Source organism: Balaenoptera musculus, chromosome 1 (genome assembly GCF_009873245.2).
Source record: "Balaenoptera musculus isolate JJ_BM4_2016_0621 chromosome 1, mBalMus1.pri.v3, whole genome shotgun sequence".
Classification (NCBI taxonomy): domain Eukaryota; kingdom Metazoa; phylum Chordata; class Mammalia; order Artiodactyla; family Balaenopteridae; genus Balaenoptera; species Balaenoptera musculus.
The window spans coordinates 149648731-149675717 of NC_045785.1; the positions used below are offsets into that span (position 1 = coordinate 149648731).

The window sequence follows — 26987 nt, forward strand, 5'->3', positions numbered from 1 at the left end:
TTATTAGGCTGATTATTATTATTTATTAAATAAAGTTATCTATTTATTTTTGGCTGCATTGGATCTTCGTTGCTGCGCGTGGGCTTTCTCTAGTTACGGCGAGTGGGGGCTACTCTTCGTTGCGGTGCGCGGGCTTCTCATTGCGGTGGCTTCTCTTCTTGCAGAGCACGGGCTCTAGGTGCATCGGCTTCAGTAGCTGTGGCTTGCAGGCTCAGTAGCTGTGGCTCGCAGGCTCTAGAGCACAGGCTCAGCAGTTGTGGTACACAGGCTTAGTTGCTCCACGGCATGTGGGATCTTCCCGGACCAGGGCTCGAATCCGTGTCCCCTGCGTTGGCAGGCGGATTCTTAACCACTGCACCACCAGGGAAGCCCTAGGCTGATTATTTTTAAGAAACAGAAAGCTCAGGAAGTTTTTTCTTGTTACCACCCTCTTAGCTGCTTAAAAAAAATTAGATAAAGTGATTGTTCCTGGAATAGGACTATAACCAGAGATATGTGCAAAGAATATGGGCTAAAGTGGTGGGAGTGGTGTGTGTGGGGTAACTTGGCAGGGCCTAGAGATCAGAGTCTACTCTGAGTCTCATTGTCTCTGCCTGGCCCAGCAAGCATTTTTCAAACATTTGTTTTTCCACCTCCATGTAAATTACCTTCCTCCCCTTTAAAGTCCCAAACCACTACCCCCAACATCCTCCTTCGTCTTTAGCTGAAAATGGTATTTAAGGGGAGTGCTCTGACCATTTTGGGAGTTACTCAGTTTTCCTGGGTTTCTCCCACATAAACATGTTATTAAAATTGGTTTGGGTTTCTCCTGTTAATCTGTCTGATGTCAATTTAATTCTTAGACCAGCTATAAGAATTTCCAGAGGGAAATTTTTCCTCCCTGACATTATTAGCTTGATAAATTATTAAAAGTCATGCTTTCTTAGTTAATTTAGTGTACTCTGAATTAATACAAAAGTAAGCTAGTTACTTTTATGATAAAAATTATTTTTATTTAAATTTTAGTATTTTAAAATTAATAACATAGGTCAAAGCGCTTTTGAAATAGAGCTTAGGAAATATCCAAAGCTTAATTTTTTTCCCAGCTATTTCTCTTGAATAGTCTTGACCCATCTCCCCTATAATCATTTAATACCTTTATTTAAAAATTTATTTATCTATTTGGCTGTGCTGGGTCTTTAGTTGCAGCATGCAGGATCTTCATTGCCTCTTCGTTGCGGCATGCAGGATCTTTGGTTGTGGCATGCAGGCTCTTTGTTGTGGCATGCGGGATCTAGTTCCCTGACCAGGGATCCAGCCTGGGCCCCCTGCATTGGGAGCATGGAGTCTTAACCGCTGGACCACCAGGGAAGTCCCAATGCCTTTTTAATAAACAGAAATTAATTTCTTTTTCTTTGAGAAAGTGAAAACTGATATACCATATATTTTTCTCCAAACTGTCTAAAATGAGTGGATTCTATTCAATAAAAAAGGAAGTATTTAAGAAAGAAAAACATATGTGTGTATAAAGAAACATATATAAAGATTAGCAGAACATGAATTAAAATATTAACAATGGTTACCACTGGGTAGTATAATTAATGTGACTTTTTTTCATATCTTCTCCCTGCATTTTCCATATTTGCCCTAATGAGCCCATTCTTATTATAAACATTTGGAAAAAAAAAAACTGACCAACTTATAAACAGAAATCCTAGGCAACACTTTTTTTCCTTTAAATAGTTGAGGCTATTTATAAAATCCTAAGTGTAGCTTTCCCCTGACTAGATAATGTGTGCTTTCCGCAGAAGAGAAGAGGGTGAAGGGGTGACTGTAATCCAAGCTAAGAAGAGGGAGCTTCACTAGGTACTGGTAGAGCTTCAGCATCTTCAAGTGCACATGTTTGCATCTCTGTGAAGTCACTTCAAAGATTTTATGAGTCTCAGATTTTATTCTGTTGAAATGAATTGGCTCCTTCCCAATCAACATTTTAATTGGAAGTGTTCTCCAGCTTTATAGTACTTTGTCAAGGAAGGACACTGAAATAACAAGATATTTTTATTTAGATGACAACGTGGTCGACAACTGAACTACCCAGAATTTATATGCTGATAATCATGATGCTAGCATTGTGCATAAATTACAAGTTTTAAAAGAAGTGTTTACTTGGACTTCCCTGGTGGCACAGTGGTTAAGAATCCACCTGCCAATGCAAGGGACACAGGTTCGAGCCCTGGTCTGGGAAGATCCCACATGCTGTGGAGCAACTAAACCCACACACCACAACTACTGAGCCTGTGCTCTAGAGCCCGTGAACCACAACTACTGAGCCTACACACCTAGAGCTCATGCTCCACAACAAGAGAAGCTACCGCAATGAGAAGCCTGTGCACCACAACAAAGAGTAGCCCCCGCTCACCACAACTAGAGAAAAGCCCACGTGCAGCAATGAAGACACAACACAGCCATAACAAAAATAAAAAAATAAATAAAAGAAGTGTTTACCGTCCTCTGTTGTGGCTGCTATGTTGGGCACAAAAAAGTATAGTATTGCCAACTACCAATTGGCACTTGCCATCTACCTCTAGAAGGATTAAATCATGAGCCGCTGCAGCTGCTGACTTTCAACATCCCCTGAAAGGAGTTCAGGTTGGAGATCGGGAATGAGGCACTGTGCTTTGGAAAAAGCTTGCAGAACAGGCCTTCAGATAGTTAGATATTTTCAGGAGAAGATTATATGAAATTTTATTTTTATTCTTGCATCTCCTCCTATCTAGGTAAGTACTAAAAGTTTTCATGGTGATGTCTGCTCCTTGTAACTAGCAGCAACCTTCACAAGACTAGCAGCAACCTTCTGCAAAAATGTGGGCTTGACTGCATATACACCCCCACCACCAAAATCACATATATACTGACCTTCCCCCCTGCTCTTCGTAGCGATTTCTCAGAGATATCTGAATGCTGTCTCCCGGGTTATAGTCCTCATTTTGCCCCAAATAAAACTTAACTCACAACTCTCACGTTGTGCGTTTTTTTTCAGTCGACAGCATAAATCGATAAGAGATTAACAATAACTTGACCTTTCCTCATTGCTTCTTTTGTCAAAGGAAGAGTTCTCAGAATTAAGCAACTGGGCTTCCCTGGTGGTGCAGTGGTTAAGAATCTGCCTTCCAATGCAGGGGACACGAGTTCAAGCCCTGGTCTGGGAAGATCCCACATGCTGTGGAGCAACTAGGCCTTGCGCCACAACTACTGAGCCTGCACTCTAGAGCCCGCGAGCCACAACTACTGAGCCCATGTGCCACAACTACTGAAACCCATGTGCCTAGAGCCCATACTCTGCAACAAGAGAAGCCACCGCAATGAGAAGCCTGTGCACCGCAGCAAAGAGTAGGCCCTGCTCGCTGCAACTAGAGAAAGCCCACGTGCAGCAACGAAGACCCAACGCAGCCAAAACTAAAAAAAATTTTTTAAAAAGAATTGAGCAACTAAATAAAAAGAGCCTCATTTTGGAACACACACAGGTCCCTCATAACACAAAAAATGATTCCTTGCGTCTCTTTTCTGATTGACGGTTTTGTTAGAGGAAATAAACAGGAGCTCGAGGTTTGGAGGAGGGCCAGCTTCAGAGAGCATGTCCTCCTCCCCTACTCGCAGTAAGATTGAAAGAAGTTACTGTAGAGTTCAAGGTATCCAAATGCTCCCTTGGCCATGCTGAAGCCTCTCCTGTTTCTCAAGGCCAGGAACACTGTTCTTGTACTGCTGGACACCCCTGATGAGGCTCATCAGCTCACCTGTCACTCACAGTTATTACTGACACTGGATCCCTCATCATTGTTCTCCTTCCACCTCACAAGACTTCCCAATATCATGTGTTACCTGCATTATTGAATATTCTCATGTCCTTTAACATGGGGCTGTGACACTGGAGATGGCTATATTGCCCTCTCTGCCCCTGCACCTGGTCTGGGTGCACAGGTCTTAAGCTTTATACAGACTCTAACTCACTCCTTGTCAACCATGTGTTGCCACAAATGATTAACCTTACTCCTGTGAAATACTATGGCCAAAATTCCAATTTTAAAAGGGAAATTTGAGACAATTTCATTAAGGAATTCCTACCTGTTTTTAAAAAGGCAGTCAACAGTCAATGTGCACAGATTGAGATGCACCTTGAGCAAATGCTTGGGTTCCAAAAGAAACAGAAAAGCTTACTATTCTCAAAGGTTCATAGCATAAATGCACAAAAGTGTAGGAAAGCTTTGAAAAGAAACTGCCTGTGCAGAGCACTGACAGTCCTCACCCCAAAAACACTGGAAACAACAATCCAAGAAGAAAACCACAAAGGCGTTTCCAGCTCCTGAAGTCCATTCCATCTCCTTTGGTATCAGTGATCCAACTAGTGCCATAGCATATTCAAATCCTACTTTCATTTTCAACATTTGAGTTGTTGAAAACGCTTTGAATTCAGTTTATGTATTAGGTACCTGATATTTTCCTGATTTGTTTGCAGAGTATGAGGATGGACACCACTGCCTTCTTTGGGATGCAAATGGATAACTGCTTCTTTCAATTTTTCATCTGTATTGTTGCTAATTTACAATGGAGAAAAATAGGAAAAAATATTTTAAATATATAACTTTCAGTGTTGAAAGAAATTAGTAGCTTTCATTTTGAAATTTAGGCCATACTTTGCTTCAAGTTTCTCAAATCTTTGAAGATATCTAAAAAGAAAAACCAAATCCCACATTTCAAGTCTAAGTAAAAACTTGCATTAGGAAATAATAATAAAACCATCCTATACATTGTGTCAGAAGATTCTAAATTGTGTCAGAAGATTCTAAATTGCTTATAGACAAGTGTCCATACTTAAAATAACACATTTCACTATTTCCAACGTAATTTTGATGAGTAAATATTGTTCACCACAATACTGTGACATTTAGGCTTCACAATGTGAATGGCTTTGCACTGCAATTTTACACAAGGCTTCTTTCTTTCCGTGTAGTGAAGATGTAAATTTTGTTTTCTGTACTGTTAATACCAAAGTTAGGAGAGCAGCAGTAGTTTTCATGAGTTTATATGAGAACTGACAGTATGCAGAAGTACTTAATTACTTTTAAATGTCAATAATAACAATCATGTGTAAATAAAAATAAATAGTTAACTTTTCTGACATTCACCATATGTGAGGCCCTGTGTTAAATGAGGTAGAATCTATTATTTTCCCTATTTTGTAGGGAAGGAAAGTAGAGTTTAGACAGGATATGTATTATCTTATTGAGGGTCTCATAGTAGTAAGTGAGTGTGAACACAGGTCTTACCCATTGCAAAGCCCAGGGTCTTACCGGGTATGCTCCTCTGCCTTTTGGTGGGTCATTTAATCAGCACTTCATTTTACATAAGTGAAATGATGAATCATACAATACCAGTAATTTTAGACTTCAAGTCTAGGTTGGTATTAGGGATTTAAGAAAGGAAGCACAAAGAGTTCAGTCACTCCACCACTACCCAGTACTTCCTCATTATTCCTCTTTACACTCTCATGGAGGTTAGATGGTGGCACCACTTGAGACAAAGAGGAGACTGTGAGTCAGGAGCAAAGTGTCCACAGGATGAGGAAGGGCAACTTGAGATTCATGCATGAGGAAGCCTAGAGGGCTGGACAGCCACGCTGGATGGGCGTCCAAGGAGCAGTGACTAGGTGGTTAGGTGAGTAATGGCCTGAAAGTGGTATTGGATGATGGGGTACGATAGGATACAACCTTAGTGAGTATGTGTTCAAAGAATGGCTGTGCAAGTGGTTGATGGTGGCTAATGTGAATATAGGGTAATGCAGCGAGCCTTTCCAGAGAGCGGCCTTAATAATTTTGAACTCTATGCATAATACTAATGAAGACTTAAGGCTTTATCTGAATGTGGACAAGGGGCTGTTTTGTATAGAAATTGGAGCGAAGTAGAGGCAAAAACAACAGGTAAGGATTATTGGTCTCTGAATGGAGGAATCTATTATTTCTCAGTGATCAGTGCATGACTTATCTTGCTTAACATTAGTCACAAATTATTGAGGTAGTAAATACATAGTAAAATACCAAGTATGCAGATAAGACCTTTTTTTTAAAAAAAAAACTAGTGAAATGTCAAGCCAGTGAGGTTATATCACAGAAAAAAACTTTGCATGAACAAATAGGAAAATTGTCAATAAACCTTAATAAGACAGAGGCCCTTACAGAAATATTATAATTCTCTTGTAGGCTAATAACTCAAAATAGAGTGAAAAATGAGAGTTTGCCTACCATTCTCTAGAAAGATACTGACTCATTATACCAGAGTAGCTAAGACAAATCCAATAAAATAGAGGGAGAAAAAAAGGATTATTGAAAGAAAGAGGAGGGGAGGGGCAAGATGGCCGAAGAGTAAGATGCGGAGATCACCTTCCTTCTCACAGATACAGTAGAAATACATCTACACATGGAACTGCTCCTACAGAACACCCACTGAACGCTGGCAGAAGACGTCAGACCTCCCAAAAGGCAAGAAAATCCCCACGTACTTGGGTAGGGCAAAAGAAAAAAGAAATAACAGAGACAAAAGAATAGGGACGGGACCTGCACCAGTGGGAGGGAGCTGTGAAGCAGGAAAGGTTTCCACACACTAGGAAGCCCCTTCGCGGGTGGAGACTGCAGCTGGCAGAGGGGGGAAGCTTCAGAGCCACGGAGGAGAGCGCAGCCACAGGGGTGCGGAGGGCAAAGAGGAGAGATTCCCACATGGAGGCTCGGCGCCGAGCAGCACTCACCAGCCCGAGCGGCTTGTCTGCTCCCCCGCCAGGGCAGGCGGGGGCTGGGAGCTGAGGCTCGGGCTTCGGTGCTAGCTGGGAGGGAGTCCAGGAAAAAGTCTGCAGCTGCCGAAGAGGCAAGAGACTCTTTCTTGCCGCTCTGTTTCGCGGCGCGCAAGGAGAGGGGATTCAGAGCTCCGCCTAAACGAACTCCAGAGACGGGCGCGAGCCGCGGCTATCAGCGCGGATCCCACAGCAACAGGGACGCAGAGGAAAAAAACGGAGAGATTCCCACACAGAGGCTCGGCGCCGAGCAGCGCTCACCAGCCCGAGAGGCTTGTCTGCTCACCCGCCGGGGCGGGCGGGGGCTGGGAGCTGAGGCTCCGGCTTCGGTGTTAGCCGAGAGGGAGTCCGGGAAAAAGTCTGCAGCTGCCGAAGAGGCAAGAGAATTTTTCTTGCCGCTTTGTTTCGCGGCGCGCAAGGAGAGGGGATTCAGAGCGCCGCCTAAATGAACTCCAGAAACGGGCGCGAGCCGCGGCTATCAGCGCAGACCCCAGAGGTGGGCGCGAGCCACGGCTAACAGCGCGGACCCCAGAGACAGGCGCGAGCTGGGGTTATCAGCGCGGACCCCAGAGACGGGCAGGAGACGCTAACGCTGCTGCTGCCGCCACCAAGAAGCCTGTGTGCGAGCACAGGTCACTCTCCACACTGCCCCTCCCGGGAGCCTGTGCAGCCCGCCACTGCCAGGGTCCCGTGATCCTGGGACAACTTCCCTGGGAGAATGCACGGTGCGCCTCAGGCTGCTGCAACGTCATGCTGGCCTCTGCCGCCGCAGGCTCGCCCCGCCTCCTCCTTACCGCTCCCTCCCCCTGGCCTGAGTGAGCCAGAGCCCCCGAAGCAGCTGCTCCTTTAACCCAGTTCTGTCTGGGTGGGGAACAGATGCCCTCAGGCGACCTACATGCAGAGGCGGGTCCAAATCCAAAGCTGAACCCCGGGAGCTGTACGAACAAAGAAGAGAAAGGGAAATCTCTCCCCGCAGCCTCAGAAGCAGCGGATTAAAGCTCCACAAACAACTTGATGTGCCTGCATCTGTTGAATACCTGAATAGACAACGAATTATCCCAGATTCAAGAGGTGGACTTTGGGAGCAGGATATATTAATTTTTCCCCTTTTCCTTTTATTGTGAGTGTATAGATGTATGCTTCTGGGTGAGATTTTGTCTGTATAGCTTTGCTTTCATCATTAGTCCTACGGTTAGGTCCGTCCATGTTTTTTGTTTTTTTTTTAACTTAAATTTTTTTTTCCTAATAAATGTTTTCTTGATAATTTTTTCCTTATTTTCTATTTTTAGAAATTAAAAAAAATATATTTAAATAAGTTTTTTCATATTTTTTATTTTAAAAAATTAAAAATTTTTTTCTTAATTAATTTTTTTCTTAATAATTTTTTCTTATTTTTTACTATAAAAATTAATAAATCAATTTTTAAAAATTAAAAAAATTTTTTTCTGAATACATTTATTCTTAATAATTTTTTCCTTATTTTGTATTATAATAGCTTTATTTTATTTTATTTTATCCTCTTTCTTTCTATTTTTTTCTCCCTTTTATTCTGAGCCGTGTGGATGAAAGGCTCTTGGTGCTCCAGCCAGGCATCAGGGCTGTGCCTCTGAGGTGGGAGAGCCAACTTCAGGACACTGGTCCACAAGAGACCTCCCAGCTCCACCTAATACCAAACAGCGAAAATCTCTCAGAGATCTCCATCTCAACATCAAGACCCAGCTTCACTCAACGACCAGCAAGGTACAGTGCTGGACACCCTATGCCAAACAACTAGCAAGACAGGAACACAGCCCCATCCATTACCAGAGAGGCTGCCTAAAATCATAATAAGGCCACAGACACCCCAAAACACACCACCAGACATGGACGTGCCCACCAGAAAGACAAGATCCAACCTCATCCACCAGAACACAGGCACTAGTCCCCTCCACCAGGAAGCCTACACAACCCACTGAACCAACCTTAGCCACTGGGGACAGATACCAAAAACAACGGGAACTACGAACCTGCAGCCTGTGAAAAGGAGACCCCAAACACAGTAAGAAAAGCAAAATGAGAAGACAAAAAACCACACAGCAGGTGAAGGAGCAGGGTCAAAACACACCAGACCTAACAAATGAAGAGGAAATAGGCAGTCTACCTGAAAAAGAATTCAGAATAATGATAGTAAAGATGATCCAAAATCTTGGAAATAGAATAGACAAAATGCAAGAAACATTTAACAAGGATGTAGAAGAACTAAAGAGGAACCAACCAACGATGAAAAACACAATAAATGAAATTAAAAATACTCTAGACGGGATCAATAGCAGAATAACTGAGGCAGAAGAATGGATAAGTGACCTGAAAGATAAAATAGTGGAAATAACTACTGCAGACCAGAATAAAGAAAAAAGAATGAAAAGAACTGAAGACAATCTCAGAGACCTCTGGGACAACATTAAATGCATCAACATTCGAATTATAGGGGTCCCAGAAGAAGAAGAGAAAAAGAAAGGGACTGAGAAAATATTTGAAGAGATTATAGTTGAAAACTTCCCTAATATGGGAAAGGAAATAGTTAATCAAGTCCTGGAAGCACAGAGAGTCCCATACAGGATAAATCCAAGGAGAAACACACCAAGACACATATTAATCAAACTATCAAAAATTAAATATAAAGAAAACATATTAAAAGCAGCAAGGGAAAAACAACAAATAACACACAAGGGAATCCCCATAAGGTTAACAGCTGATCTTTCAGCAGAAACTCTGCAAGCCAGAAGGGAGTGGCAGGATATACTTAAAGTCATGAAGGAGAAAAACCTACAATCAAGGTTACTCTACCCAGCAAGGATCTCATTCAGATTTGATGGAGAAATTAAAACCTTTACAGACAAGCAAAAGCTGAGAGAGTTCAGCACCACCAAATGCTTTGGACAAAAAATGCTTTACAACAAATGCTAAAGCTTTACAACAAATGCTAAAGGAACTTCTCTAGGCAAGAAACACAAGAGAAGGAAAACACCTACAATAACAAACACAAAATATCTAAGAAAATGGGAATAGGAACATACATATCGATAATTACCTTGAATGTAAATGGATTAAATGCTCCCACCAAAAGACACAGACTGGCTGAATGGATACAAAAGCAAGATCCATATATATGCTGTCTACAAGAGACCCACTTCAGACCTAGAGACACATACAGACTGAAAGTGAGGGGATGGAAAAAGATATTCCATGCAAATGGAAATCAAAAGAAAGCTGGAGTAGCAATTCTCATATCAGACAAAATAGACTTTAAAATAAAGACTATTACAAGAGACAAAGAAGGACACTATATAATGATCAAGGGATCGATCCAAGAGGAAAGTATAACAATTGTAAATATTTATGCACCCAACATAGGAGCACCTCAATACATAAGGCAAATACTAACAGCCATAAAAGGGGAAATCGACAGCAACACAATCATAGTAGGGGACTTTAACACCCCACTTTCACCAATGGACAGATCATCCAAAATGAAAATAAATAAGGAAACACAAGCTTTAAATGATACATTAAACAAGATGGACTTAATTGATATTTATAGGACATTCCACCCAAAAACAACAGAATACACATTTTTCTCAAGTGCTCATGGAACATTCTCCAGGATAGATCATATCTTGGGTCACAAATCCAGCCTTGGTAAATTTAAGAAAATTGAAATCGTATCAAGTATCTTTTCCGACCACAACGCTATGAGACTAGATATCAATTACAGGAAAAGATCTGTAAAAAATACAAACACATGGAGGCTACACAATACACTACTTAATAACGAAGTGATCACTGAAGAAATCAAAGGGGAAATCAAAAAATACCTAGAAACAAATGACAATGGAGACACGACGACCCAAAACCTATGGGATGCAGCAAAAGCAATGCTAAGAGGGAAGTTTATAGCAATACAAGCCTACATCAAGAAACAGGAAACATCTCGAATAAACAACCTAAACTTGCACCTAAAGCAATTAGAGAAAGAAGAGCAAAAAAACCCCAAAGCTAGCAGAAGGAAAGAAATCATAAAGATCAGATCAAAAATAAATGAAAAAGAAATGAAGGAAACAATAGCAAAAATCAATGAAACTAAAAGCTGGTTCTTTGAGAAGATAAACAAAATTGATAAACCATTAGCCAGACTCATCAAGAGAAAAAGGGAGAAGACTCAAATCAATAGAATTAGAAATGAAAAAGGAGAATTAACCACTGACACTGCAGAAATACAAACGATTATGAGAGATTACCACAAGCAACTCTATGCCAATAAAATTGACAACATGGAAGAAATGGACAGATTCTTAGAAATGCACAACCTACCGAGACTGAACCAGGAAGAAATAGAAAATATGAACAGACCAATCACAAGCACTGAAATTGAAACTGTGATTAAAAATCTTCCAACAAACAAAAGTCCAGGACCAGATGGCTTCACAGGCGAATTCTATCAAACATTTAGAGAAGAGCTAACACCTATCCTTCTCAAACTCTGCCAAAATATTGCAGAGGGAGGAACACTCCCCAACTCATTCTACGAGGCCACCATCACCCTGATACCAAAACCAAAGATGTCACAAAGAAAGAAAACTACAGGCCAATATCACTGATGAACATAGATGCAAAAATCCTCAACAAAATACTAGCAAACAGAATCCAACAGCATATTAAAAGGATTATACACCATGATCAAGTGGGGTTTATTCCAGGAATGCAAGGATTCTTCAATATACGCAAATCAATCAACGTGATACATCAAATTAACAAATTGAAGGAGAAAAACCATATGATCATCTCAATAGATGCAGAGAAAGCTTTCGACAAAATTCAACACCCATTTATGATAAAAGCCCTGCCGAAAGTAGGCATAGAGGGAACTTTCCTCAACATAATAAAGGCCATATATGACAAACCCACAGCCAACATTGTCCTCAATGGTGAAAACTGAAACCATTTCCACTAAGATCAGGAACAAGACAAGGTTGCCCACTCTCACCACTATTATTCAACATAGTTTTGGAAGTGTTAGCCACAGCAATCAGAGAAGAAAAAGAAATAAAAGGAATCCAAATCGGAAAAGAAGAAGTAAAGCTGTCACTGTTTGCAGATGACATGATACTATACATAGAGAATCCTAAAACTGCCACCAGAAAACTCCTAGAGCTAATCAATGAATTTGGTAAAGTAGCAGGATACAAAATTAATGCACAGAAATCTCTTGCATTCTTATATACTAATGATGAAAATCTGAAAGTGAAATTAAGAAAACACTCCCGTTTACCATTGCAACAAAAAGAATAAAATATCTAGGAATAAACCTACCTAAGGAGACATAAGACCTGTATGCAGAAAATTATAGGACACTGATGAAAGAAATTAAAGATGATACAAATAGATGGAGAGATATACCATGTTCTTGGATTGGAAGAATCAACAATGTGAAAATGACTCTACTACCGAAAGCAATCTACAGATTTAATGCAATCCCTATCAAACTACCACTGGCATTTTTCACAGAACTAGAACAAAAAATTTCACAATTTGTATGGAAACACAAAAGACCCCGAATAGCCAAAGCAATGTTGAGAACGAAAAATGGAGCTGGAGGAATCAGGCTCCCTGACTTCAGACTATATTACAAAGCTACAGTAATCAAGACAGTTTGGTACTGGCACAAAAACAGAAATATAGATCAATGGAACAGGATAGAAAGCCCAGAGATAAACCCACGCACATATGGTCACCTTATCTTAGATAAAGGAGGCAAGCATATACAGTGGAGAAAAGACAGCCTCTTCAATAAGTGGTGCTGGGAAAACTGGACAGGTACATGTAAAAGTATGAAATTAGAACACTCCCTGACACCATACACAAAAATAAACTCAAAATGGACTAAAGACCTAAGTGTAAAGCCAGACACTATCAAACTCTTAGAGGAAAACATAGGCAGAACACTCTATGACATAAATCACAGCAAGATCCTTTTTGACCCAGCTCCTAGAGAAATGGAAATAAGAACACAAATAAACAAATGGGACCTAATGAAACTTAAAAGCTTTTGCACAGCAAAGGAAACCATAAACAAGACCAAAAGACAACCCTCAGAATGGGAGAAAATATTTGCAAATGAAGCAACTGACAAAGGATTAATCTCCAAGGTTTACAAGCAGCTCATGCAGCTCAATAAGAAAAAAAAACAAACAACCCAATCCAAAAATGGGCAGAAGACCTAAATAGACATTTCTCCAAAGAAGATATACAGATGGCCAACAGACACATGAAAGAATGCTCAACATCATTAATCATTAGAGAAATGCAAATCAAAACTACAATGAGGTATCATCTCACACCGGTCAGAATGGCCATCATCAAAAAATCTACAAACCATAAATGCTGGAGAGGGTGTGGAGAAAAGGGAACACTCTTGCCCTGTTGGTGGGAATATAAATTGATACAGCCACTATGGAGAACAGTATGGAGGTTCTTTAAAAAACTAAAAATAGAACTACCATACGATCCAGCAATCCCACTACTGGGCATATACCCTGATAAAACCATAATTCATAAAGAGTCATGTACCAAAATGTTCATTGCAGCTCTATTTACAATAGCCAGGACATGGAAGCAACCAAAGTGTCCATCATCGGATGAATGGATAAAGAAGATGTGGCACATATATACAATGGAATATTACTCAGCCATAAAAAGAAATGAAATGGAGGTATTTGTAATGAGGTGGATGGAGTTAGAGTCTGTCATACAGAGTGAAGTAAGTCAGAAAGAGAAAAACAAATACAGTATGCTAACACATATATATGGAATCTAAGGGGGAAAAAAAGGTCATGAAGAACCTAGTGGCAAGATGGGAATAAAGACACAGACCTACTAAAGAATGGACTTGAGGATATGGGGAGGGGGAGGGGTGAGAAGTGACAGGGTGAGAGAGTGTCATGGACATATATACACTACCAAATGTAAAATAGATAGCTAGTGGGAAGCAGCCGCATAGCACAGGGAGATCAGCTCAGTGCTTTGTGACTGTCTGGGGTGGTGGGATGGGGAGGGTGGGAGGGAGGGAGATGCAGGAGGGAGGAGATATGGGAACGTGTGTATATGTGTAGCTGATTAACTTTGTTATAAAGCAGAAACTAACACACCATTGTGAAGCAATTATACTTCAATAAAGATGTTTAAAAAAAAAAAGAAAGAAAGAAACAGGAAATATTTCAACCCTGTACTATACACAGTTCTAGATACTGAAATTCAGTGATACAAAAGCAGATTCAGAAATGGGCAAAGAAAATTATCAACAGAATGTGGGAAAGGGTTCATGATTTTGCTTCAGATAACTCGGACTAGAGCCTTAACTCTTAACAACTTCCCACTGATATGATTTTAAGCAAGTCACTGAATTTCTCTGCATCTCAGAGGCTTCTCTGCTTTGGGTTAATAATATTATAGGGTCTACCTACTTCACAGAGTTGCTTTGAGGGCCAAAGAAGACCACAAATGGTAAAGCATGTTGTAAACAACGTGTTAGCTATTGCTATTCTTACTACTAGTCTTGACTACTGTAAAAGTGGAGATCAAAAGTCATTAAATAAAATTATTTTGAGTCCCTTGTAGGTGGTCCCTGTTCACAAGTAGCTCATCGTCTGGGGAAGGGCATAGTGAGGAGTGTAGTGAAGACCAAGAAGACAAGAGAGAATTTAAAGTGTGAGAAAGGACAATGCAGGGAGAGGCAGGAAATGGCTAGATTGTTTGCAACAAGTTCTGCTGTGATACTTTGTTTTTTTTAAAGTTTATATTGGTATCCTCTGTGCATATCAAAACTTCAATTTCTGTAAAGCTTCTTTAGGACACTGTATTTGCTGAGAACGTTTGCTATAGAAAACTCTTCATTTAAAGTTCAAACTGTTTCTTGTGGATATAGTTTGCTCATATCTCATTGACTTTGACCTCACTGATTTTGTTATAATTAAATCAACTAGTACACAAGCTGTGTATGTTCTCTTCCCAGTCAAAAACATTTCTTTATTTAGATCTGAATCCTTGCAAGGTTTTGGCAAGTTTAAAAAATAAATGGTGTTTATAAAAGATTATTATTAGTTTTATTTTATTTTATTTATTTATTTATACAACAGGTTCTTATTAGTCATCAATTTTATACACATCAGTGTATACATGTCAATCCCAATCGCCCAATTCAGCACACCACCCCCCTGACCACCCCCGCAGCTTTTCCCCCTTCGTGTCCATACGTTTTTTCTCTACTTCTGAGTCTCAATTTCTGCTCTGCAAACCGGTTCATCTGTACCATTTTCTAGGTTCCACATATATGCGTTAATATATGTTATTTGTTTTTCTCTTTCTGACTTACTTCACTCTGTATGACAGTCTCTAGATGCATCCATGTCTCTACAAATGTCCCAATTTCGTTCCTTTTTATTGCTGAGTAATATTCCATTGTATATATGTACCACATCTTCTTTATCCACTCGTCTGTCAATGGGCATTTAGGTTGCTTCCATGACCTGGCTATTGTAAATAGTGCTGCAATGAACATTGGGGGGCATGCGTCTTTTTGAATTATGGTTTTCTCTGGGTATATGCCCATAGTGGGAATGATGGATCATATGGTAATTCAATTTTTAGTTTTTTAAGGAACCTCCATACTGTTCTCCATAGTGGCTGTATCAATTTACATTCCCACCAACAGTGCAAGAGGGTTCCCTTTTCTCCACACCCTCTCTAGCATTTGTTGTTTGTAGATTTTCTGATGATACCCATTCTAACTGGTGTGAGGTGATAACTCATTGTACTTTTGATTTGCATTTCTCTAACAATTAGTGATGTTGAGCAGCTTTTCATGTGCCTCTTGGCTACCTGTATGTCTTCTTTGGAGAAACGTCTATTTAGGTCTTCTGCCCATTTTTGGATTGGGTTCTTTGTTTTTTTAATATTGACCTGCATGAACTGTTTATATAATTTGGAGATTAATCCTTTATCTGTTGATTCGTTTTCAAATATTTTCTCCCATTCTGAGGGTTGTCTTTTCGTCTTGTTTATGGTTTCCTTTGTTGTGCAAAAGATTTGAAGTTTCATTAGGTCCCATTTGTTTATTTTTGTTTTTATTTCCATTACTCTAGGAGATGGATCAAAAAATATCTTGCTGTGATTTATGTCAAAGAGTGTTCAGCCTATGATTTCCTCTAAGAGTTTTATAGTGCCTGGTCTTACATTTAGGTCTCTAATCCATTTTGAGTTTATTTTTGTGTATGGTGTTAAGGAGTGTTCTAATTTCATTCTTTTACATGTAGCTGTCCAGTTTTCCCAGCACCACTTATTAAAGAGGCTGTCTTTTCTCCATTGTATATCCTTGCCTCCTTTGTCATAGATTAGTTGACCATAGGTGCGTGGGTTTATCTCTGGGCTTTCTATCCTGTTCCATTGATCTATATTTCTGTTTTCGTGCCAGTACCATATTGTCTTGATTACTGTAGCTTTGAAGTATAGTCTGAAGTCAAGGAGTCTGATTCCTCCAGCTCCGTTTTTACACTCAAGACTGCTTTGGCTATTTGGGGTCTTTGTGTCTCCAGAGAAATTTTAAGATTTTTCGTTCTAGTTCTGTAAAAAATGCCATTGGTAATTTGATAGGGATTGCATTGAATCTTTAGATTGCTTTGGGTAGTATAGTCATTTTCACCATATTGATTCTTCCAATCCAAGAACATGGTATATCTCTCCATCTGTTGGTATCATCTTTAATTTATTTCGTCAGTGTCTTATAGTTTTCTGCATACAGGTCTTTTGTCTCCTTAGGTAGGTTTATTCCTAGGTATTTTATTCTTTTTGTTGCAATGGTAAATGAGAGTGTTTCCTTAATTTCTGTTTCAGATTTTTCATCATTAGTGTATAGGAATGCAAGAGATTTCTGTGCATTAATTTTGTATCCTACAACTTTACCAAATTCATTGATTAGCTCTAGTAGTTTTCTGGTGGCATCTTTAGGATTCTGTACGTATAGTATCATGTCATCTGCAAACTGTGACAGTTTTCCTTCTTCTTTTCCAATTTGTATTCCTTTTATTTCTTTTTCTTCTCTGATTACCATGGCTAGGACTTCCAAAGCTATGTTGAATAATAGTGGTGAGAGTGGACATCCTTGTCTTGTTCTGATCTTAGAGGAAATTCTTTCAGTTTTTCACCATTGAGAATGATGTTTGCTGTGGGTTTGTCATATATGGCCTTTATTATATTGAGGTAGGTTCCTTCTATGCCCACTTTCCAGAGAGTTTTTATCATAAATGTGTGTTGAATTTTGTCAAAACCTTTTCCTGCATCTATTGAGATGATCATATGGTTTTTATTCTTCAATTTGTTAATATGGTGTATCACACTGATTGATTTGTGTGTGTTGAAGAATCCTTGCATCCCTGGGATAACTCCCACTTGATCATGGTGTATGATCCTTTTAATGTGTTGTTGGATTCTGTTTACTAGTATTTTGTTGAGGATTTTTGCATCTATATTCATCAGTCATATTGGTCTGTAATTTTCTTTTTTTGTAGTATCTTTGTCTGGTTTTGGTATCAGGGTGATGGTGGCCTCGTAGAATGAGTTTGGGAGTGTTCCTTCCTCTGCAATTTTTTGGAACAGTTTGAGAAGGATGGGTGTTAGCTCTTCTCTAAATGTTTGATAGAATTCACCTTTGAAGCCATCTGGTCCTGGACTTTTGTTTGTTGAAAGATTTTAAATCACAGTTTCAATTTCATTACTGTGATTGGTCTGTTCATATTTTCTGTTTCTTCCTGGTTCAGTCTTGGAAGGTTATACCTTTCTGAGAAATTGTCCATTTCTTCCAGGTTGTCCATTTTATTGGCATAGAGTTGCTTGTAGTAGTCTCTTAGGATGCTCTGTATTTCTGCAGTGTCTGTTGTAACTTCTCCTTTTTCATTTCTAATTTTATTGATTTGAGTCTTATCCTTCTTTTTCTTGATGAATCTGGCGAATGGTTTATCAATTTTGGTTATCTTCTCAAAGAACCAGCTTTTAGTGTTATTGATCTTTGCTATTGTTTTCTTTGTTTCTATTTCATTTATTTCTGCTCTGATCTTGATGATTTCTGTCCTTCTGCGAACTTTGTGTTCTGTTTGTTTTTCTTTCTCTAGTTCCTTTAGGTGTAAGGTTAGATTGTTTATTTGAGATTTTTCTTGTTTCTTGAGGTAGACTTGTAAAGCTATAAACTTCCCTCTTAGAACTTCTTTTGCTGCATCCCATAGGTTTTGGATTGTCGTGTTTTCATTGTCATTTGTCTGTAGGTATTTTTTGATTTCCTCTTTGATTTCTTCAGTGATCTCTTGGTTATTTAGTAACATATTGTTTAGCCTCCATGTGTTTGTGTTTTTACGGATTTTTCCCTGTAAGTGATTTCTAATCTCATAGCGTTGTGGTCAGAAAAGATGCTTGATATGATTTCAATTTTCTTAAATTTACTGAGGCTTGATTTGTGACCCAAGATATGATCTTTCTTGGAGAATGTTCCATGTGCACTTGAGAAGAAAGTGTAATCTGCAATTTTTGGGATAGAATGTCCTATAAATATCAATTAAATCTATCTGGTCTATTGTGTCATTTAAAGCTTGTGTTTCCTTATTAATTTTCTGTTTGGATGATATGTCCATTGGTGTAAGTGAGGTGTTAAAGTCCCCCACTATTATTGTATTACTGTCGATTTCCTCTTTTAGAGCTGTTAGCAGTTGCCTTATGTATTGAAGTGCTCCTATGTTGGGTGCATATATATTTATAATTGTTATATCTCCTTCTTGGATTGATCCCTTGATCATTATGTAGTGTCCTTCCTTGTATCTTGTAATATTCTTTATTTTAAAGTCTATTTTATCTGATATGAGTATTGCTACTCCAGCTTTCTTTTGATTCCCATTTGCATGGAATATCTTTTTCCATCCCCTCAGTTTCAGTTTGTATGTGTCCCTAGGTCTGAAGTGGGTCTCTTGTAGACAGCATATATATGGGTCTTGTTTTTGAATCCATTTAGCAAGCCTGTGTCTTTTGGTTGGAGCATTTAATCCATTCACGTTTAAGGTAATTATTGATATGTATGTTCCTATTTCCATTTTCTTTAATGTGTTCGGTTAGTTTTTGTAGGTCCTTTTCTTCCCTTGTGTTTCCCACTTAGAGAATTTCCTTTAGCATTTGTTGTAGAGCTGGTTTGGTGGTGCTGAATTCTCTTAGCTTTTGCTTGTCTGTAAAGCTTTTGATTTCACCATCGAATCCAAATGAGATCCTTGCTGGGTAGAGTATCTTGGTTGTAGTTTCTTCCCTTTCATCACTTTAAGTATATCATGCCACTCCCTTCTGGCTTGTAGAGTGTCTGTTGAGAAATCAGCTGTTAACCTTATGGGAGTTCCCTTGTATGTAATTTGTCATTTTTCCCTTGCTGCTTTCAATAATTTTTCTTTGTGTTTAATTCTTGCCAATTTGATTACTATGTGTCTCAGTGTGTTTCTCCTTGGGTTTATCCTGTATGGGACTCCCTGCACTTCCTGGACTTGGGTGGCTATTTCCCTTCCCATGTTAGGGAAATTTTCCACTCTAATCTCTTCAAATATTTTCTCTGGTCCTTTCTCTCTCTCTTCTCCTTCTGAGACCCCTATAACGCGAATGTTCTTGCATTTAATGTTGTCCCAGAGGTCTCTTCAGCTGTCTTCATTTCTTTTCATTCTTTTTTCTTTATTCTCTTCTGCAGCAGTGAATTCCACCCTTCTGTCTTCCATGTCACTTATCCATTCTTCTGCCTCAGTTATTCTGCTATTGATTCCTTCTAGTGTAGTTTTCATTTCAGTGATTGTATTGTTCATCTCTGTTTGCTTGTTCTTTAATTCTTCTAGATCTTTATTAAACATTTCTTGCGTCTTCTTGATATTTGCCTCCATTCTTTTTCCGAGGTCCTGGATCATCTTCACTAACATTATTCTGAATTCTCCTTCTGGAAGATTGCCTATCTCCATTTCATTTAGTTGTTTTTCTGGGGTTTTATCTTGTTCCTTCATCCGGTACACAGCCCTCTGCCTTTTCATCTTGTCTATCTTTCTGTGAATGTGGTTTTTGTTCCACGGGCTGCAGGAGTGTAGTTCTTCTTGCTTCTGCTGTCTGCTCGCTGGTGGATGAGGATATCTAAGAGGCTTGTGGAAGTTTCCTGATGGGAGGGACTGGTGGGGGGTAGAGCTGGCTGTTGCTCTGGCAGGCAGAGCTCAGTAAAATTTTAATCTTCTTGCCTATTGATGCATGAGGCTGGATTCCTTCCCTGTTGGTTTTTTGTCCTGAGGCGACCCAACACTGGAGCCTAGCTGGGCTGTTTGGTGGAGCTAATGGTGGACTCTGGGAGGGCTCACGCCAAGGAGTACTTCCCAGAACTTCTGCTGCCAGTGTCCTTGTCCTCATGGTGAGGCACAGCCACCCCCCGCCTCTGCAGGAGACCCTCCAACACTATCAGGTAGGTCTGGTTCAGTTTCCTATGGCATCACTGCTCCTTCCCCTTGGTCCCAATGCACACACTTCTTTGTGTGTGCCGTCCAAGAGTGGAGTCTCTGTTTCCCCCAGTCCTGTCAAAATCCTGCAATCAAATCCTGCTAGCCTTCAAAGTCTGATTCTCTAGGAATTCCTCCTACCGTTGCCGGACCCCCAGGTTTGGAAGCCTGACGTGGGGCTCAGAACCTTCACTCCAGTGGGTGGACTTCTGTGGTATAAGTGTTCTCCAGTTTTTGAGTCACCAACCCAGCGGTTATTGGATTTGATTTTATTGTGATTGCATCCGTTCTACCATCTCATTGTGGCTTCTCCTTTGTCTTTGCATGTGGGGTATCTTTTTTGGTGAATTCCAGTGTTCTCCTGTTGATGATTGTTCAGCAGTTAGTTGTGATTCCGGTGTTCTTGCAATAGGGAGTGAGAGCATGTCGTTCTACTTCGCCATCTTGAACCAATCTCCACGATTATTATTTTTTAAAAATACCCATGCAAAACCTTAATTCTTCTACACTGGCAGCCTGGGTATGTGTGCCAGTGGGACACACTTTCTAACTTCTAGTGCCCTGATAGGGTCAGTGTATAGAGGTCGGAGTCTGAAATGTTTTAGCAAAACAAGGATACCAACATTCTCATCAACACACTTTAAAAATTCCTTCTATTATCTCTTTTGCAAAATTTGAGTCCTTCATAAATTCTAAGCTTTTAAAGAAAGTGTTCTTAGTATCATATATATTTCTTTAAAGAAAGTAACAGACCCAAAATGGAATCATTTGATCCCAGGACTTAATTGCAGTTTTGACCTTCTGCAGAAATTAATCTTAATCAACCAGTCTGAAATTTTCTGTTCAACATCAGTGAGGTAATCTGTTATGTAGGTCCTCTCCACTTCCCAGAGGAAGAAGAGGCAATCAATTTCATAAATCCTTGCTGTCTAACACCTCTGCCCTGCTCCCAAGGAAGATGTCCTGATTTTAAAATAATCCTTTTTTCCCCTAATAGCTCCTTTGCCCCACCCTTCTTCTTATGAAAACCTTCCATTTGTACATCTCCTCTGTGCATCCTTCTAGTTACTAAATGGGATGCTGCCCAATCCATGAATCTTTTAATAAAGCCAATTAGATCTTCAAATTTACCCAGCCGAATTTTGTTGTTTTTAATAGTGTGAATACTTCTTTATGCCTAATATGTGTCATCAGCCTTCTTTATAAGAATTATCACCTCTGTTTATGTAGTACTTCTTTTTTGAAGTTTCCTTTGTAAAAGATTAATCCCCCAAAACCTCAAATAAATAGAGTTGGGGGACCAGAAGGGGGAGTTCTCCTGCACTGGGAAGACACCAGAGACCAGCAGGAAAAAGAAAGACTCCTCTTCTTTCCTGGCATGGGCTCAGCCAATGAAAAGCCATGGACTCTTTGTTTACTACATCCCTCCCAACTTCCTTTTCCTTCCAAGAAAAGCACTCTCCTTCCCTTGCCGTGCAGGGACTTGCATATGACTCTCCGTTGTTGCAGACTTCAAATTGCTATTCTCTGCTGATCCCAAATAAACGCATTTTTGCTGGAGAAATAACTGGCAGTCTATTTGTTTTAGGTCAACATCTTTTACATCTCTTTGGCTTCCAAGAAGCAGCAAATAGAGTTATAAACATATTCTAGGAGAATATGGCTGTACTTACCCTTTTTTGCACTTTAGAATTATCAAACAGGAAGCAATGATGGGTAAAATCAAGAGGATCATACCAAGGAACATGCCTAGGCAGTAAAACATGGTAATTAAATGCATGGAAAATATAACCTGTAGGTTTCAAACTGTGTCTTAATGAGTTTTTAAAAAGTAAGTATAAATTCTGTTTTTAAAAAACACCCCCAACAGGCTTATCTTTAAGATTTCCCCTCTGTTCCTGGTTTAATCTAGCATATTAGTCTTATTACCACAGGGTTATAAATGATCAGTGAGAAAGCAGTTTGTGACCTTTGTCCAACAGCAGCATTTCAACAAGTGGGTGAGAACAAGCACTGGAGCGCCTCTGCTCAGCTTGCCATGACCCTGCACACATCTCTTGTGTGAGGCACAAGGCACGAGTTACTCTATGCAGCAGACTCTACTGAATCTCTTAGAAATTCTACCACAAAACTATTCCTCTCACATAGGCAGATCACAGAAATGGGCTTAGAAAATTGGTCTTTGTGGCTTTCAATTTATGCAAATGGGCACGACTACCATCCTGAAGACTATTCCTATGTTATAAACTAAAGAACAAGTTGCCTTCTCCAGACACATTAAAATAGGAAGAATGGTTCTTTTTTTATAATGGTTCAAAGATAGCATAGAAACTTTGATAAAGGACACTCACTCTATATGCATATAAGGATACCAGTTTTGCTACACTATGGCCTGAATTCGTTATTCTTTTCTTTCTAATTAAAATTGCAGTCTAGGATATTTTGATCTCTCTTTTTACATTTCATTTATTATCAGTGGATACCTACTGTTAAGGATGTTTCCTCAGCAAACCCTTCATAAAACTTACCAACTATGAGATCATCACTCGTGCCTAAAAGGAAGCAAAAGCCACAAAAAACATCAGTCTGGCACACAACATGATCAAACAGGAGCTCTCAGCCAGTTATAATTCATCCTGATTTTTTTCTGTACAGATTCTTAATTTTTTTCTAATATAAAAAGCCATTGATTTTACTCACACAATCTCATATTATTTTGTGTACTCAGCAAAGTCTGTTTTTTTCTTTAAAAATTACTGTTTTGTCATAAAAGTAGTATAATTAGAGCAGAAAGTTTATAAAACAGAACAAAAGAAAAATATCATCCATAATCCTACTATCCTGAAATAGTTTAGTACATTCCCTTCTAGTACATTTTCTCATGCATCTAAGTTTTTACATAGTTATAGAATATCTATTTAATCTTTGAACAGTTGAATTAAGTGCTCAACATATGTTAACTTTTACAACCTTTATTATTACCACAACCAACACTACTGCTACGTGTATAACACTATTAACCCTTCATTATATTTTTAACATATTTCTTATCTGTCTACTGCTTTCTTATTTACTTTTCAAAGTTCATAAGTTCTAAGTCAAATTTGTTGCCCTTTTATAATTTTCTCTATCATATCAAAAAGTTCCAAAAGTTGTTTTTCTTTTTCTAGCTGTTTTATCTTCTTTTTTTTTCCTTTTCTACTTTAGCTTTCCTATGTTGACTTTTAAAACTTTTAACTATTTATTACATCTGGTATTTATTGTAAGATAAAAAGAAAGGTTCCAAATTTTTTCAGTGCTACGTATACTATTTGATCATCTTTTTCTTCCCCTTGGATTGATGATGTCTCTGTTATTAGATTGTTTTCTGTAAGATACTTTAATTTCTATTTATACTGAGCTCTATTTTATTAATATCTACTTTATTCCATTTTTAATAAAGATAAGTCTATTTTCGGTGATATAAAATGATTTATGTATTGTGACTTTCTATTTTAATATCTGGCAGGTCAGTAGCCCCAAATTATGTGAATTTTCTGTCTCTCACAGCCACATGGTTAGAATACTCAAAAGGCATTCAGATAGGCAGTGATCTTTTTGCCAAAGAAATGAATATAATTTGATATTAAGGGAGTGTCAAGTTTATAATTCAGAAATATTATTTGTGAGTGAGCTTTGTTATTGCATTTAAGGCATTAACTGTAGAAAAATTGTATCTTGAACAATTTTGGTATTCAACCACATATTTTAAGTAAGAGTGATAAGAATGGGGGAGAAGAGAAGGCTAAGACTAATTTAGATTAAGGAAGGTTATTCATTATTCATTTTGCCCATCTGTTACTTGATGTGTACAAGTTTAAGGTTTAGGATTTTCTATTTTACATCACCCTCTAGTTGCCAGCAGAAGGCTACCCTTCTACAGATCTCAATGACACATGATTCCTAAATCACTGTATCCAATGTACCAGGTTAAAATCCTGTAGTCTACACCAGTGCGGGAGACAGACCAGCTAGTCTCTGCAAGTTGGAAGGTGATCCTCGACTCATGCTGAAAACATTCTTGAAGGCCTGCTCTACCACTAATCTGCTACTGAATTTTAAGACCCATAGGATGTAATCAAATTATTACTGTGCAATGTATGTAGCAATAGAGTGATAATGGGCAAAAAGGTTCAGAGGGGGGCCTGAGGCAAGATGGATGGGTTAAGAAGTGTGAGGAGCAAGGCTTGCCTTATTCTCATTGCTAAGGGCTTTGGTGGAAGAATTAGGGACTCTTACTGCACTCCTTAGCTCTTAGCTAATGCACACCATATGGCACACCACCACATTCAGTGTCAGTATAGATGAATGAATGAACAGTAACCATGGCTGGGAAGGACCTACATTCCTTGCACTTGCACTTACGAGAGGTACATATGGCCAGAGGAGGGTCCCACAGGTCATCTTCCTGGCACTGGCTCCAGGGACTGCCTTCCAGAGTATACCCATCTTCACACTCCAAAGTTACATTATCTCCAGAGTGATATACTTTTCTCATTTTCAATTCCTTCTGGATTCCATTCATAATCTGTGGGAGGCTACAATTTACTTCTGAAATTAGAAAAATAAAAAAAGAAATTGATATTTTATTGTTAATTGTTAGTTGAAACTTTGCTTTTAGCAAAGATGAGTCATGTCTTCCATCAAAAATTATTGATACCTCTCCTACAACATCTTATTATTTAAAATTCTCTGACTTCCCTTTTTATGTAAAGCAAGGGAATATAAATGTATTGCTTATAATTATTTTAAATTATCATACTTTAAATTATTGTTAACTCTTCAACAGGAAAGTTGTGGAAAGGTTAGGAATTAGGATAACCATGTTCCAGCCTTGGAACCACTTGGGCCACACCATAAGAAAACAGGAATATCATTTTAACTCTCTTTAGGTATACAACTAATACGGGTATTTTGTCTCTTGAATAAATGCATATTTCTGGCTCATTTCTATACATAGAACAAAGTAATTAATAAATTATGATTCTGAATTTAAGGTATTAATTTTTTACTTAATTTTATCTCATTTACCTTGTAAAAATTAATAAATAGAAACCTTAAATTAAATAATTAAATAGAGTCTGGAGACCAGAAGGGGGAGCTTTCACACCCTGTGATGACAGCAGAGCTCAACAGCAAGAAGAAAGACTCCTCTTCTTTCCTGGCAGCAAATCAGCAAGGAAAAGTCATGGACTCTGTTTGCTAGAGCCCTTACAACTTCCTTTTCCCTTCTGTTAAAGGAGTTCTCCTTCCTTTGCTATGCTGGGACTTGCATGTGGCTCACCATGGCTGCAGACCTCAAACCGCAATTCTCTGCTGATCCCAAGCAAGACCATTTCTGCTGGAGAAATAACTGGCAGTCTATTTGTTTTAGGCCAACAAGCCCATCCTTTGTTTTGCTTTCCTTCTCTGCCTTGCCACTGATACCTTCCAAGCAAAGCCTGCTTTTCAGTTGTAATGGTCTCAAAATTAGCCTAAGTTCTCTTTTTAAAATAAGAACCAACAGGGTAAAGTGGCATTTCTCAAAATATGGTCTGTGGTCCTGCTACATCAAAATATTCTGATGGGTTTGTTAAAAATAGACCTCTGGACTCTGCCTCAACATGTTAGAAAGAGAGTTCTTGGGAATGGAATTTTTTTTTTTTTTTTTTTAATTTTTGGCTGTGTTGGGTCTTCGTTTCTGTGCGAGGGCTTTCTCTAGTTGCGGCAAGCGGGGGCTACTCTTCATCGCGGTGCGCGGGCCTTTCACTATCGCAGCCTCTCTTGTTGTGGGGCACAGGCTCCAGATGCGCAGGATCAGTAGTTGTGGCTCACGGGCTTAGTTGCTCCGCAGCATGTGGGATCTTCCCAGACCAGGGCTCGAACCCGTGTCCCCTGCATTGGCAGGCAGATTCTCAACCACTGTGCCACCAGGGAAGCCCTTGGGAATGGAATTTAAGAATCTGTCTTTTTAGGGAAAGGTGTCCAAGATGGTAGCATAGGAAGACCCTGAACTCACCTTCTCCTATGGACACACCAAAATTACAACTACTTACAGAGCAACTAACTATGAAAATGACCTGAATACTAGCAGAAAAACAAACTTCCATAACTAAAGAGATAAAGAAGGAACCATAATGAGATGAGTAGGAGAGGCAGAGATATGGTATAGTGAAGACCCACAGCCTTAGTTGGTGACCCACAAATGGGAAGAATATCACAATCATAAAGGTCCTCCCCGAGGAGTGAGGAGTCTGAGCCCTTCACTGGGCTCCCCAGCCAGGATTCCTGCTCCAGGGAGATGAGCACCCACAACACCTAGCTTTGAAACCCAGTGGGGCTTATGTTCGAGAGTGCCAGAGGGTTATAGGAAACAAAAATGTCACTCTTATAGGGCACGTGCAAAGTCTCATATGCTCCGAGTCCCAGCACAGAGGCAGTAGTTTGAAAAGAGCTTCAGTCCGACCTACTTGCTGATCTTGAAGAGCCTCCCAGAGAGGCAGCAGGCAACTGGGATTCCCCTTAGACACTGTTAGCAGCCATTCTGGGGAGCTCATTCTACTGAGATAACACCA

General features: G+C 39.4%; 1 protein-coding gene across 1 annotated transcript in view; it reads right to left on the reverse strand.

The window, feature by feature from the left end:
* Nucleotides 1-1955: 1955 nt before the first annotated feature.
* CR1 (complement C3b/C4b receptor 1 (Knops blood group)) overlaps nt 1956-26987 on the reverse strand; it is a 136178-nt gene continuing 111146 nt past the window's right edge. The window contains exons 22-26 of the mRNA XM_036832108.1: nt 24799-24984; nt 22923-22946; nt 22068-22143; nt 4467-4571; nt 1956-2018 (exon numbers count right to left, since the gene is read on the reverse strand). Coding sequence (XP_036688003.1) covers nt 2006-2018; nt 4467-4571; nt 22068-22143; nt 22923-22946; nt 24799-24984 — 404 coding nt within the window. The 3' untranslated portion in view covers nt 1956-2005. The remainder of the gene's footprint in view (nt 2019-4466; nt 4572-22067; nt 22144-22922; nt 22947-24798; nt 24985-26987) is intronic.